General features: G+C 47.8%; 1 protein-coding gene across 1 annotated transcript; it reads left to right on the top strand.

Annotated features, from left to right (window-relative positions):
* The first annotated feature begins 4,191 nt into the window (after nt 1-4,191).
* Nucleotides 4,192-8,580, top strand: LOC120739430. The gene is made up of 3 exons (XM_040041167.1): nt 4,192-5,112; nt 6,127-6,951; nt 7,252-8,580. The coding sequence occupies exons 1-3, from the start codon at nt 4,192-4,194 to the stop codon at nt 8,578-8,580; spliced, it is 3,075 nt and encodes a 1,024-aa protein (XP_039897101.1).
* The last annotated feature ends 6,571 nt before the right edge of the window (nt 8,581-15,151 follow it).

Below are 15,151 nucleotides of genomic sequence, written 5' to 3'. Positions count from 1 at the left end.
CCACCAAGAAAGAACGATTGAAACAGACCAAAGCACGGAAGACTTTCATACTGAGGTTCTGAGGCATACTGATATTCAGATGGCTTCTCTTATGTTTTCACTTTCAAACGAGGAAGTTTTCACTTCTCTTTTATGATGTGGTCCCTTCTTCAAACAAATCTCACACACACATGCATACACACACACGCACACACACATACACTTTTGGTAAAGTTGTTAGTGAACAGCTGCTTATTTACAGAGTCATAGACCCAATGGAATTACAACTGTGTGAACTCCAAGTAACTGGCTCTGGTAGGTTGAGTGTTGATGTTTAAAGAACAATTCATATGACAGTAGACTTCAAACCAAGTAGTTCTATGTGCATTTTTACTTGCCTTTCCTATTTGAAAATTGTCAGTTAAACTCTCAACATCACAAAAGTACCAGATGAATAATGAAGGCGTCATGGCCTTGAACACAGTTTAAGGTACAACTACATAACAATAAGGCAGAGGTCGGGAGAGTTGAAACAGAAATTTTCCATCATCGTATATTTATTTTGAATCATTCCATCAAGACCCTACCATAACACAGAGAAAACCCCTACAACCAGACGACGCACCTATGAGGAACCACTTGGCAATAGTGGGAAGGGAAAATTTCCGTTTTACCAGGTAGAAACCTCCACAAACAGAACCAGGCTCAAGCAGGGGCAGCCATCAGCCATGGCCCATTGGGAGTGAGGGGAGGAAGACAGGACAAGAGACACAATGTGGAAAAGAGCCAAAAATTAATAATAACAAATGAATAAATACAGAGTGGTGCATAAAAACAAAGAGTGAAAAAAAGATCAATGAAGAAGAAGAAAGATGCAGTTGTCATAGTTTAAAATGGAGCTGGTTTCTGTCTACACATAAATGACGAGGAGCAAAGAGGAGAGAGAAGCCATTACCAAAGAGTTGAGGTCAGCTGTCTGTGCGTGTGCATGTGTGTGTGTACACAAGGTAGCCCAGGAGATAGAGCTCCGGGCTCCAATCTGCATGCCTAAGTATCCTCGAGCAACATACTTAAACCCAAGGTGCATTCATTAGAGTGTGCAAATTTTAGATAGAAAGCATTTGGTTGTAGGAAAAGGTGCATGTATGAATGGCTGAATGAAGCTTCTTACACAGAGCGCTTGAATGCTCAAGTAAAGAAGGAAAGTCCATCCATCCGCTTCCGCTTATCCTTTTCAGGGTCGCAGGGGGCGCTGGAGCCTATCCCAGCTGTCATAGGGCGAGAGGCGGGGTACACCCTGGACAGGTCACCAGTCTGTCGCAGGGTTAACACACAGGGACAGACAACCATTCGCACTCACACATTCAAACCTATTGGCAATTTGGATTATCCAATTAACCTATCCCCACAAGTTGCATGTCTTTGGACAGTGGGAGGAAGCCAGAGTACCCGGAGTGAACCCACGCAAACACGGGGAGAACATGCACACTCCACACACAAAGACCCCGGCCTGATGTTGGAATTGAACTCAGGACCTTTTTGCTGTGCGGCAACAGTGCTAACCACCGTGCCACCGTGCTGCCCAAAAACCAGTCCATTTACACACATAGACAGTCAAATCTGAACATGAATATGAAAAATACCATCTGCTTTGTGGAAGCAGCCATGTTCAAACCTGTAGAAAAGAAGAAAGTTGACAAATGTTTGTACACCACTATTTTTACTTAGTAATTCTGAAAACGTCATACTAACAAACATAGCTTACAAAAAAAAATTCCAATAGCCCAAATACAATACAGATTACTATCTAAGACCAGATAGATCTAAACAGAGGAGTGAGTACGGATGGGAATCGAAAACCGGGTCTTGTTGAGAACCGGTTCCCACTGTTTCTTTTTTTTTTTTTTTTTTTTTTTTTCACCTTTTATTGTTTATTTTATTTTCACTTACTGAATATGGGACAGACTTTACTGGGGGAAAGAAGGGGAGAAAGAAAGAGGGAAAGAGAAACAGCTGAGAAGAGGGACGGGGGAGAAGGGCAAAAACCAAAAACCAACAGAATGAGCAGAAAAAGAAAAAAAAGAAGAAGAAAAAATGCATATATCAGTCACCTGGGTCACCTGCTGAGAAAGAAAAAAGAAAACAAGCAGAAGAGAACAAGAGTAATAGAATAAACAACATCACAATGATATATGGGAATATGACAGTAAATACTAAATATTAAACATTATTGTGCAGCACATAAGATCAACAGAACACAGTGTGCTTTGAGGTAGGAGCCAAAAAGGGTGTAGTTTGTGGGTGTGATCACCCGTGTGCACACCTGTGAGCATGGACGCGCTTGTTTTTTGTTTTTTAAAAGGTTCCTTCATGTAATGATCTGCTAGAGGGTGTGGGGGGGCCACAGCCCCGTCCTCCAGGGCATGAAGCAGGTATGGAGGAGATCAAAACTCCAGACATCCAGAGGCCCTCAGAACACAAGAGACCAAGGAAGACCAACAGAGGGGCAGCCGCGCCACTGTGCCAGAAAGAGCTGAGGAGAGTCCCAGATGAGGGCTCACTCAGCAGCCGCGGAGCAGAAGCCAGGGGGAGTTGCAGTGACGCGCCCGTGAGCTCCGCCGGCAGCCAGCCGTGCCTGAGTGACCGAGCCCCAGGCCGAGAGGCCGGGGGCACCCCACCTCCGAAGTGGCCCGAGCAAGCCCCAGGCTCCAGGCCCCGATAAGCGGCCGCCAAGGAGTGAGCCGGTGTGTACCTGGACGCCCATCCCCGGACACAAAGAACCACCAACGCACCGATGTCTGAGGGAGTCCGCCACTGGCAGGGAAGTGGTGGTAGGGGGAGATAGGCCTCCATACCTTGGAGGGCCTAAGATGTCCCCAGAGAGGTGGCGCCTGACACCCAACCTGACATATAGACACAGAAATACAGGCACACACATATACAAACATCCATTCCCACCCTCATGCTCTCATATGCACTTACTCCACACTCAACCAACGTGGAGACAGACATAAAGAGACGCTGTACACACAATCACACTCCCCAAGCGTACTCTAAGCCCCGGGTCTAGGTACCCTTGCCCCTGGAGGGGGGGAACTGCACCCAGACCCAGGTGGTGTTACCCTTTTCCCTGCGGTGGGGGGAGGCAGACCGCCCCGACTCCGCAGCAGCAGGGAGGCCCCACACTCCAGACCGCAGTCGGACGGCCAACTCCTCCTCCTAGCCCCCCCACTCCAGCAGGTCGCAGAGAATGGGGGTGTGTGACGGAGTTACATCGCCCCAGCCGCAGATAGCTGATCGGGGCGCATATACGCACCGCCACCATTAGTTCTAACAGACACCAATAAATAAAAAGGGGGTGAGGGGGGGGATTTGGAGCAGCATAGAGGGTGGCCAACTTATTTCCCCTTACCTTGTTAATAAAGTCGGTCGAGGAGACGCGCTGTGATCTCCAATGATGCGGGATGATGCAAGCCGATGGTATGGTGTTCCGGGGTTTAAATGATGGGTTCACGTGGGCTTGGACGGTCACGTGAACTGCATCCTTTGTTTTGGATTGTTTTAATGTTTTGTGAAACATTGTAGGCTGATTGGAAGTGGCCTAAGAGTCTGTAAATAGATATGTGTGTTGTGAGACTACAGCGGGAAAGAAGCTGAGGGAGTACAGTGGGGATTAAAGTAATAATAAAGAAATGATTGTTACGCCTAGGGGGAGGGGCTATGGGATATAAGAGACAGGTCATACGGGGTGGGGAGGGAGCCCAGTGAGCTGTTACAAGGAGGGTAACGTGTAGGCTGGGTCGGGTATACAGACGTTTTGTTGACACTGACCTAGGTCAATTCTATTTGCTGTACATAATAATTTTCTGTGCACTGGGGAGGCCGGCTAAATAAATTATCCACCCTAAAAGACCTTACCGACTACGCCTGAGTTTGTTGTCCGGGAGAGGGTTAAAAGAGGACCCCGCGACATATGGTGTCAGGAGTGGGATGGCTAGTCGGAAGAGGAAAACGCGCCTCCCAGCTAGGCGCACAGGGCTGCGGTCCCAGCAGCATGAGCTTCCGGTGGAGAAGACAGCAGCAGAGGAGTAGGCGTGGGACACAGTGCCGGCGTCGTCTTCTTCAGCAGAGGAGGAGGAGATTTCCGGCAGGATTGGCCCGGAGTTGCCTACCACCTCGACCGCAGCACGTGATGGAGAACTGATTGCGATGATGAGGGACTTCCTGGCGGGACAGCAAAGGAGAGAGACGGTGTTATTGGCAGAACTCCGGGGACTGAGGACCGTTTCCCCTCCTAATGCGCCGCTGCCCGCAGATGTGGCTGGTCAGCAAAGCCCAGGTCCCGCACTAGCCGGAGCTAGCACCACGGCAGCAACGGCTACGCCAAGCACGGCAACAGCAAGCAGCCCCCGAATGGTACTGCCTACACCGGCGCGGCAGAGGGAATACGGGGAGTCGCCAGCGGAGGTTCCCTCTCGTCAGTCCCAAGGAGGGATTAGCAGTATCGACCCGTCAGGGGGAGAGTGGAGGCGATCGGCGGGGCCGAAGATCCCGCCTTATCAGATGGGGGAAGATATTGAAAACTATTTGTTGCGTTTTGAGCGGGTGGCCAGAACATGGAGATGGCCAGAGAGCGAATGGGCCTGTCGGCTAGTTCCACTGCTAGCGGGGAAGGCGTTGGAGGCTTATACTGCAATGGATGAAGAAAGAGCCCATCGGTATGAAGATCTCAAAACTGCCTTGTTAATTAAGTTTGACATTTCACCGGAAACGTATCGGCAGCGGTTTCGCTCTAATATAATTCCACCTGGTGAGAGCCCCACCGAGACCTATTATCGCCTGAAAGGACTTTATCGACGCTGGCTCCGACCAGAGCAGCACACGAAGGACGAGATGGGAGAAGCGATCATCTTGGAGCAGTTAATTCGAGTACTGCCAGGGGAGGTGAGGACCTGGGTGAGGGAGCATGAGCCAGCAGATGGACTGGCCGCTGCTAAGCTGGTGTCACAGTACTTCAACGCCCGTAAAGGAGCACCACCTGCACGCTCATCTGGGACGCCACAGCGACCACCACTTCCATCGTCGGGGTTTTTGAAGAGGGAGAGCAACCCCGAGCCACCCGGGATCCCCAAGGTATCTAATCTACGAGAAGCGGGTAAGGACTTTCTTTGTTATTATTGCCAGCAGCCAGGCCATAAAGCCTCGTTGTGCCCTATTCGAAAGGCCAAAGTCACGGGTGCCTGCTATGCACCCCGACTGGAGGCGGAGCCTACAAGGGTCCAGCCAGTGGATGTGCAACGCTATAAAAAAGTGATAGTAAATGGTCAGCAGGTTACTGCTTTGCTGGACACTGGTAGTTTCATGTCATTAATTAAGCAAAGCTTGGTACCAGTGAACTGTGTGGATTACAGCAGACAAGAAGAAGTGTTATGTGTGCATGGTGATAAACACCCATACCCAAAGGTGGAAGTAACAGTGACTATTAATGAACAGCCATACCTATTGTCAGTTGGGGTGGTACAGAATTTGCCGGTAGAGGTTATTCTGGGGATGGACTTGCCTGTGCTTATGGATTTGTTGCAAGAAAAAGAAGAACGGGCCACAGAGACTGAGAGGGGGGAAGCGGGGAAGGTTAAAGTGAATGTGTTAGGCCCGGTGGTCACTAGGGCCCGGGCGAAGGCTGAATGCCAACCCCTGCCAGACTTTGACAGTAGTCTGTGCGAGGGTGGCATGAAAGGGCCAAGAAAATCTCGCCGCCAACGCCGCTTTGAGAAGCAGCTATGGTCAAAAGAGCCGGACACTAAGAACATGAAATGGGATGTGCCCGAAAATATCTCTGTGTTGCAAAGGGAGGATGAAACGTTAAATGTGTTGTTCGCTAATGTGATTGAAGGGGGAACGGGGAAATGGGGAGGGAAAGAGAAGTTTGTTCTTGATAAAAATGTGTTGTATGCAGTTGACGGGGACCACCAACGGCTTGTGATTCCTGCTAGTTGTAAATCCCTCATTTTGCACTTAGCACACACCCTCCCCTGGGCAGGTCATTTGGGGCGCCAAAAAACTTATCTGCGAGTTAGCTCTCGTTTCTTTTGGCCGTCGATGTACACTGATGTACAAAATTATTGCCGTACATGCCCTGTATGTCAGAAAACATGTCTAGCCCGCAAATCGGACCGGGCCTTGCTACAGCCCCTTCCAATCATCTCCACACCCTTCCGTAGGATAGCTATGGATATTGTGGGTCCGCTGGTAAAAAGTAGCCGGGGTCATCAGTACATTTTGGTGGTGTGTGATTATGCGACCCGTTTTCCAGAAGTGTTCCCGTTGCGTGCGCTCACGGCGCCTAATGTTCTGCGTGCACTGGTACAGTTGTTTTCCCGGGTGGGGATACCAGATGAGATTTTAACTGACCAAGGGACTAACTTTACCTCTAAGTTGATGCAGCTCTTCCACAAGCAGCTAGGCATTTCTGCCATCAGGACGTCACCTTACCATCCACAGACAGATGGGTTGGTGGAGAGGTTCAACCAAACTTTGAAGAGGATGTTGCAGAAGTTTGTGTCAGACACTGGGAAAGACTGGGACCAGTGGCTACCCTTCCTGCTGTTTGCATACAGAGAAGTTCCCCAGGCTTCCACCGGTTTCTCACCATTCGAGCTACTCTATGGTTGGGATGTGCAGGGGCCATTGGATCTCCTCCGGAAGGGTTGGGAGACTCCTGCTTCAGCTCAAAATGATAAAGGAGTGGTGCAGTTTGTGCTGGAGATGAGAGATCGGTTGGGGAGATACCAGGCAGAGGCCGAAGTCAACCTGCGAGATGCTCAACGAAGCCAGAAGATCTGGTATGACCAACAGGCCCGGCAACGTGAATTCCAGCCCGGTCAAAAAGTGTTGTTACTTCTCCCCTCATCCAACAGTAAACTGCTGGCGAAATGGCAAGGCCCCTACACCATTCTGCGCAGAATGGGACCCGTGACTTATGAGGTTCATCATCCGGAAAGAAGGAAACAGAAGCAAACGTACCATGTGAACCTCCTGAAAGAATGGGCGGAGCGGCCCCATCAGGCCCCAACGGAGGCACTGATGGCCAGGAGTGTGCCAAGAGAAGGACAGAGCAAACCTGAGCAGGGAGTCGATCCAATGTCTCCGGTATTGGCTCATCTGACCCCACAGCAGGCTGCTGAGCTACTGGAAATCTTCCGGGAGACTCCATCGCTGTGTTCAGCTAACCCTGGCAGGACTACCTTGGTGGAACATGTGATACGGCTAAAGGAGGGACATCCCATCCGCCAACGGCCATACCGGGTTCCACAACACTTGGTGGATAAACTGCGACAAGAGGTGGAGCAGATGCTGGAGCTGGGAGTGATCGAGCCGTCCTGCTCTGAATGGTGTAGCCCGGTGGTCATTATCTTCAAGAAAGATGGCTCCCTACGTATCTGCATTGACTTCCGGAAGCTTAATGCCATTTCTGAGTTTGACGCTTACCCCATGCCCCGAATCGAGGATTTACTGGAGAAGATCGGAGCAGCCAGATACATCACTACTCTGGACCTGTGCAAGGGTTACTGGCAGGTGCCACTGGAGGAGTCGTCGAGACAGTACACCGCCTTCAGGACCCCTGCCGGCCTGTTCCAGTTCACCGTGATGCCATTTGGCTTACATGGGGCACCAGCCACCTTTCAAAGGCTGATGGACAAATTACTACAGGGGTGTGACCCCTATAGTGCCGCTTACCTGGATGACGTAGTGATCTTCAGCAACACCTGGGAGGAGCATCTGCAGCACTTATCCGAAGTCTTGGGAAGAATTCATAAGGCAGGATTGACCCTCAACCCCACTAAGTGTGAGTGGGCACGGCAGGAGACCCGCTACCTTGGCTACCAAGTGGGCAGGGGTGAGGTGCGGCCGCAGATGGATAAAGTGGAAGCTATCCAGAACTGCCCTCGGCCTCGCACTAAAAAGGAGGTCCGGTCTTTCCTGGGGCTGGTTGGCTGGTACCGAAGGTTTGTGCCCCAGTTTGCAACCATTGCGGCCCCTCTTACTGCGTTGACCGGTAAGAACCAACGGAATCCGGTCATATGGACCGCAGAATGTGAACAAGCTTTCCAGGGGCTGAAAACCTGCCTGTGTACAACCCCAGTTCTCTGGAGCCCGGACTTCAAAAAGAGGTTTTTGGTCCAAGTGGATGCCTCCAAAAGTGGCCTGGGAGCAGTGCTGGCTCAAGGGGACCCTGGAGAGGAACATCCAGTCCTATACTTAAGCCGCAAGCTGCTGCCACGGGAGACCAACTACTCGACGGTGGAAAAAGAAGCCTTAGCTATTAAGTGGGCGTTGGAAAAGCTCAGGTATTATTTACTTGGAAGAGAGTTTGAGCTGGAAACCGATCACCGAGCGCTCACCTGGATCCAGTCCATGAAGGATCATAACAGTCGACTCACCCGCTGGTACCTGTCACTGCAGCCTTTCAGATTCACCATCCGTCATAGACCGGGCAAGCTCAATGTGGTGGCAGATTATCTTTCCAGGTTGCCGCACATCGGCCACCTCCGGGTGGAAGGGGATGATGTGACGGAGTTACATCGCCCCAGCCGCAGATAGCTGATCGGGGCGCATATACGCACCGCCACCATTAGTTCTAACAGACACCAATAAATAAAAAGGGGGTGAGGGGGGGGATTTGGAGCAGCATAGAGGGTGGCCAACTTATTTCCCCTTACCTTGTTAATAAAGTCGGTCGAGGAGACGCGCTGTGATCTCCAATGATGCGGGATGATGCAAGCCGATGGTATGGTGTTCCGGGGTTTAAATGATGGGTTCACGTGGGCTTGGACGGTCACGTGAACTGCATCCTTTGTTTTGGATTGTTTTAATGTTTTGTGAAACATTGTAGGCTGATTGGAAGTGGCCTAAGAGTCTGTAAATAGATATGTGTGTTGTGAGACTACAGCGGGAAAGAAGCTGAGGGAGTACAGTGGGGATTAAAGTAATAATAAAGAAATGATTGTTACGCCTAGGGGGAGGGGCTATGGGATATAAGAGACAGGTCATACGGGGTGGGGAGGGAGCCCAGTGAGCTGTTACAAGGAGGGTAACGTGTAGGCTGGGTCGGGTATACAGACGTTTTGTTGACACTGACCTAGGTCAATTCTATTTGCTGTACATAATAATTTTCTGTGCACTGGGGAGGCCGGCTAAATAAATTATCCACCCTAAAAGACCTTACCGACTACGCCTGAGTTTGTTGTCCGGGAGAGGGTTAAAAGAGGACCCCGCGACAGGGTGAGAGAAGACTCCAAACCTCCCTCCACCCGCTCATTGTAGTGTTGATGCATGTGTGTTCTAAGGTGCATTTAAAACCCAGGAGGGCATGGAGCTACCTGCCAGAGAGCAGCAGGTAAGCGCATGGTCCCTCCTGCTGGCCCTCAATGTCTACGTGTATTTAACATTGAGAGGTGGGCAACGACGCCAGGGGTGGGGTGTACACCCTGATGGTACTTTGGATTCCGTGTATCGTGCCCACCCCCAAGATCCTATATGTATGTGTAATGAGAGTGTGAGTAATGTGAATGTCTAAGTTGTGGGATAAAATTGAGGCAGAGGCAGCCAGAAGGGGACGGGGGGGGGGGCCTCCTCTGCACCCTGGTGACATACCCCTACTCCAAGGTCCTGCATGTGTGGGTGGTTGTGGTGGAGCGGGAAGAGGGAGGCAGCTGGAGATGGGGAGGGAAGGAAGGGAGGGGCAAGTGACCCCTCCCTGGGGCCAGCTCCCCCGCTGACCCCAGTAGGCACCCCCATACTCCGCGACCCACCAGGGAAAGGGGGCCCAGGCCCATCCAGACCGGGGCCCAGCGCAGCAGCACCTCCCGGCCCCATAGAGCCCAGGACAGTCCACCCAACCCCACCACAGAGAAAACTGCACCCACCCCACCATCCACTCTTCTTCCAGACTGCATAAGACAATAAACACCCAGGCTGATATCTTCCTCCACCTCTCCTGTGTCTCCCCCTCCTGCAGAGAGAGCCCCTGAGGAGAGGAAAGCTCCTGCAAGATGTGACAATCTTCCCCACCAGTTGAAGAGCCCCCCAGGTGGCTCGATGCACCGGCGGCACCCTGCTCCAGGGCTGGGCCCCCATGCACCCACCCGCCCACAACCCCGGCAACACACCAACCAGGACCCAAGCCCCCGAGGCCCGGCCCGGGCCCCAGCCCAGAGACGGAGCGACCCCAGAACCTCACGCCCATCCCGGACCCACCCAGGGGCAGCCAGGCTACCAGGTCAGTAACCCACGTCCGTCAGCACAGACCCTCCCCTAGTCCCGCTGCACGCAGCCGCGAGGAAACAGTCACCTGAGAGCCAACAGAGCCCCTAACCGGACATGACCGCTACCCCGGGTTGAGCCCCCCAAGGAAGATGCCTCCGGGGAACCCCCCGACGCCCTAAGCCTGTCCCTACCCCCACACCAATCACAACAGTGAAGGCGGGACCAAACTATGACCCCCCACCCCCACTAGGTGATGGAGCTGATCAAAGGAGCCCAGAGCAATTGATCTGATGTGGTGGCAGAGGCTGTATCAAGACTAATGTAATCTAATAGATAATTTCTATATTGGTTAGAATTAAGATTATTTTTATTTTTCCAGTTCATGAGGACTGTTTTCTTGGCTATGCATAGGGCAGTGAAAACCATATGGGCGATATTCTTTTCTGAAGTGACATTATCTAAGCTGCCCAACAAACACACTAAGGGGGAAGTTGGAATGTTACATTTCAGACACTTCGATAAGTCTTCACATATCTCGCGCCAAAACTTCTGAACTGGTGGACAGAACCAAAGAGCGTGGATATAATTGTCCGGTGAATTGGTTTGGCAGTGTGAGCAGTTGTTGGTAGACGTAAAGCCCATCTTGAACATCCGATGACCTGTATAGTGCACTCTATGTAATATTTTGTATTGAATTAATTGAAGACTGGGATTTCTAATTAGATGAAAGGTTTTTAAGCAAATCTGAGACCAGAAGTTTAGGTCTAAGTTAACTGATAAATCCGCTTCCCATTTTGCAATAGGAAGTGATACGAATATGCAAAAGCATTTGCTCACAAAACACACGATAACCTTAAATGAATGTCGTGTTTTTAATTCCGCCCCGGACTCGTGAATCTCAACCCAGCAGCAGCAGTAACGTTTGCACGTCTTCTCCCGTTAATGCGGCAGGTAAATAATCAACTAACATTTCATATTACGTTAGCGCGATCTGCCTTATTAGAAAACCTGCCATTACTGTGCATTTAGGTGACCAAGATGAGAGAGACAGACAGAGTCTGGCTCAGATGCTGGCAGTTCTCGCTGCAGTCTACCGTTATTGTCTCCTTTTAGTCCAGGATAGACGAATGTCACCAAGCAGTGACTAAATTTGTGGTCAAAGGCTTGAACCCATTTGCCACAGCAGATGCCCCAATTTTCAGTAAGTGTTTAACTGAAGGCAGGGACATTACTGGATATTCTTGTGTAATTGCTACAGAATATTTTATGTTATACTTTGTTATTGCTACAAAAGAATATTTATTTTATTATTTTACATTTACAATTTTTTTTTTCTGGGGACCCTGTGACACCCCATTGAAGAGCCGCAGGCTGTGGATCTCTTAAGATCTCACTGTTGGGTTTGTAAGGCCATGTTACTCCTAAATTTCTATCTTGTTCAAAGAGAAGATATAAAACAAAGTTCTAAGCTAACCAACCTTAGTGTTCTCCTTTTTAAAAAATAAGAATCGATAAAGAATCGAATTGTTAAACAGAATCGAAAATGGAATCGGAATCGTGAAAATCTTATCAATTCCCATCTCTAGGAGTGAGGCAGGATCAAGACAGTAGTGTATCCCAGATGTGTTCAGAGCAATTATGCTTTGGTTTTAGCTAATTGCTGTTTAACACTAGGGTGGCTCAGCTAAGTTTTACATGGATCAAAGCTACAGTTTATATTTTGTGTGCTGTTAACACCTTACCTAACATTTACCTAACATTTACACAACATCTGCTTACCTAACATTTACACAACATGATGATGATTTTTTCTTTTGCACACAGGACAATATTGTTTCCTAGACAATCTTTGTCATTTAGTGTACAAGGAATTATTTTTTGTTGCAGTTAAACAACAACATGAAAATATAAATACTATTGTGGCAGCACAGGGGTTTAAAAAAGAGTGATTCAGTACTTTGCCCTTTAAACTCACTGTTGGCACGATAGCTAGGGCAGCCAAAGGTTGCCAACAACACCACCTTTGGGATTCCATCCAAGGAAATCAGTAGAAACACCATTTAGGTACACAGGTTTGTTCCACTAAAATGAGGCAGAAGACATGAGTTCACAATTCAAAATGTAAATTTATTTCACAAGGAAAAACATTATTTTAACACTCTACACATTCAATCATACCTCATGTCAATGCCACTGTTTACATGCAGCCGACCAAACAGGGAGCGACAACAGATGCCAGGAAATTCGACCATGAATAAGCATAGACAGGGAGGTGATAGAGCATCCTTATATATACAATACCCCTGCTGGCAATGACATATTAATTAAGACTAAGCTTAAACCATCCTGCTACACAATGTTAAAATATATTAGCAATGAAAAACTCTAAGTGTAATGGTATCCTCCTGAAAACCATCCTATTCATTTATGTCCTCCATAATGGACATTAGTTTTTTTGGTCTATATCTTTTGACTTATTTGAGCTACCCTGCGTAGTCCTGGTGTACTAAATAGAGCAAATCCTGGGCTTTCCATTTATATCTCATGTGTTTGGGTTGGCTCTTTTACCTCTAGAGAGGAAGGAAATAACAAAAAATGTTCTATGGGAAAGTTCCTTTTTCCTCTAAGAATATGGAAATATGGTATCCAGTATGAGCAGTAGAGCAGTCTGATGACCTGGAGTGAAAGGCTAGTGCACCTAATGCTACAGAACCTCTTTCCAGAGGCCAGCAGCCAGAAGAATACATGGTGGGGCTATGAGGAGTAACTGATGATGTTTCTTGCTCAAGACAAGGGTCGTGTCCAGATTCATGGGCTGCATCCTCCTGAGACCGATTACGTCACAGCGACGTGCCGAAGGCTGTCCAAATTCGTAGACTCCTCCGAATGCTGCCTACAAATGCGTCCTCCTTTTCCCCGAATTTGAAGGATGGGTCGGGTGTGTCCTTCGTGGCCTACCATATCCCAGAATTCATAGCGCGGCCCAGCCAAACACCAGTTTCCAACAATGGCGGCTGCTACTAAGTTTTAAAATTACACTTACTAAGCTTTCTGGGTCACAAAATAAACTTTTAACATATTTTCAGGCGAGAATTTGTTTTTTCTCAGTGTTTTATTTGCTCCTAAGTAAATCGGTTTGGCAGAGATTAATGTGCAACCCTCAAGACCGTGAGACAAGGTGCCAGCAACTAGTCTCACTGTAGCTTATAAGCTTTTAATAATCTAATAATTTTTTTTTTATAACAGAGACAGGCTCCCAACCACGAAGGTAAACAGACACACCCTGCCTCCTAAACCACACAGTGTGCCACACAAAGTACATGCATGCAACCAAGTGGAGATCAAACAATCACCAATTTGATCTCTCTCTAGAGAGCTAGTCTCGATATGATAACGAACACATTTTCTTTCACTCTACACTGAGCTCACCATCTTGGTAACAGCTCAGCCTCTTTGCTCTTCCTGGTGTGTAAACAGAATCCAGCTTCACAATAAAATGTGCCAGCGTCATCATTACTGCTGCCAACGGTTTTTATGTTTAAAACTGAGGCTGCGTCTGCTTAATGTTGTCAGACTGTTTATTCATACGCTGCTCCTAAATACATTGGTATTGCAGGTCTGTGTTTCGTAGCAAATGTGGGTGAAACACTTGCATTTACATAGTTTAACACATCGGTGCACCACAGAGCCGCGCATCACACAATGCATTGAAGAAAATACATTTTGTCAAGAATTTTTTTTAAATGAAGTTATTTAATTGATGAGTCGTTGCAGCCATAGTTGAAAGTTATGTCCAATTTTTTGGGTGGTCTTTGGCATTCTTCAGTACATTCTGTGCAGTTTACCCAGAGCAAATCATATAAGATGCATGTTAGAGAACGTAACACCACAAATGTGTGAAGAAAAAGTAAAAGATTAAGTATCAATTTATTTCTAATGTTCTGTTTTCAGCACTCCATTCAGCATCTGCTGAAACTGTCACTAGATCAACTAATCCCGCCTATTATTTATTTATTGCCTGTAAGGACTGCAGTTCCATCATAAACATAAAGCTTAAATTGTGCCCCAATCTGCATATTTACATTTTGCAAACTGAAATCGGCTGTTTTGCTTTGTAATAACAGCTTACATAAAATGTGCAGGAGATGACATTGCTGCTTGTATGCAAATTCAATTCAATTCATCTCAATTTCAAGTAATAGCCCAAGAAAAAAAATGGTGAACAAAATACAGAAATTCTCAAAGATTATGTAAAAAACGGGCTTTAATATAAACTTCACTGGAAATGTTATTTATAATTTTACTGTTTTTCTTATTATTTGATAATCATTAGTCATTGAATCATCAGTCAATCATCATTGTGTGAACTACTTTATTACCTTTGATCATTGATTATTGTTCGTGTATTTTTTTTCCTTTGCACTAAAACAGAACTTTTCTTCATGTGCAAAGTTGTGTGAAGTTAGTACCAACTACTTTTAAGTAGTTATCAACTACAGGCTAACTTTCTATAAACTCCTCAGCTAAATACAAAGGTGGACTATCCAATGGACTATGATCAGGTTGCTACAAATCAGTTATGCCTGTTGATCCACTATGAAATCCATTATTTCAGCAGTTGCTTGTTTCCCTGACTAATAAAAATCACAATGGCATGATTAATGGAAGAAAGTTTGTGTTACCAGTTGGTCTGAACAAACTACAACTATCATAGCAATAAGCCTGTAATAACATTACTACTGATGGTTTCCAACAGTAGAATACAGAGGAGGTGAGGCGTCTTTGGTGTGGTTGGCTGTGCTGAAATGTACATGAGGCGTGGAGTACAAAACATCTGCATGGCCACAGGGGGCGCTGTTGGTGGCAGCAATCTTACTCAAGTTCTCTTCACTCTGGAAGATACAAA

This window comes from Simochromis diagramma, unplaced genomic scaffold (genome assembly GCF_900408965.1).
Source record: "Simochromis diagramma unplaced genomic scaffold, fSimDia1.1 OVJJ01000301.1, whole genome shotgun sequence".
NCBI lineage: Eukaryota > Metazoa > Chordata > Actinopteri > Cichliformes > Cichlidae > Simochromis > Simochromis diagramma.
The sequence above is the reverse complement of the archived record's forward strand: the minus strand, read 5'-3'. Positions and strand labels throughout refer to the sequence as shown.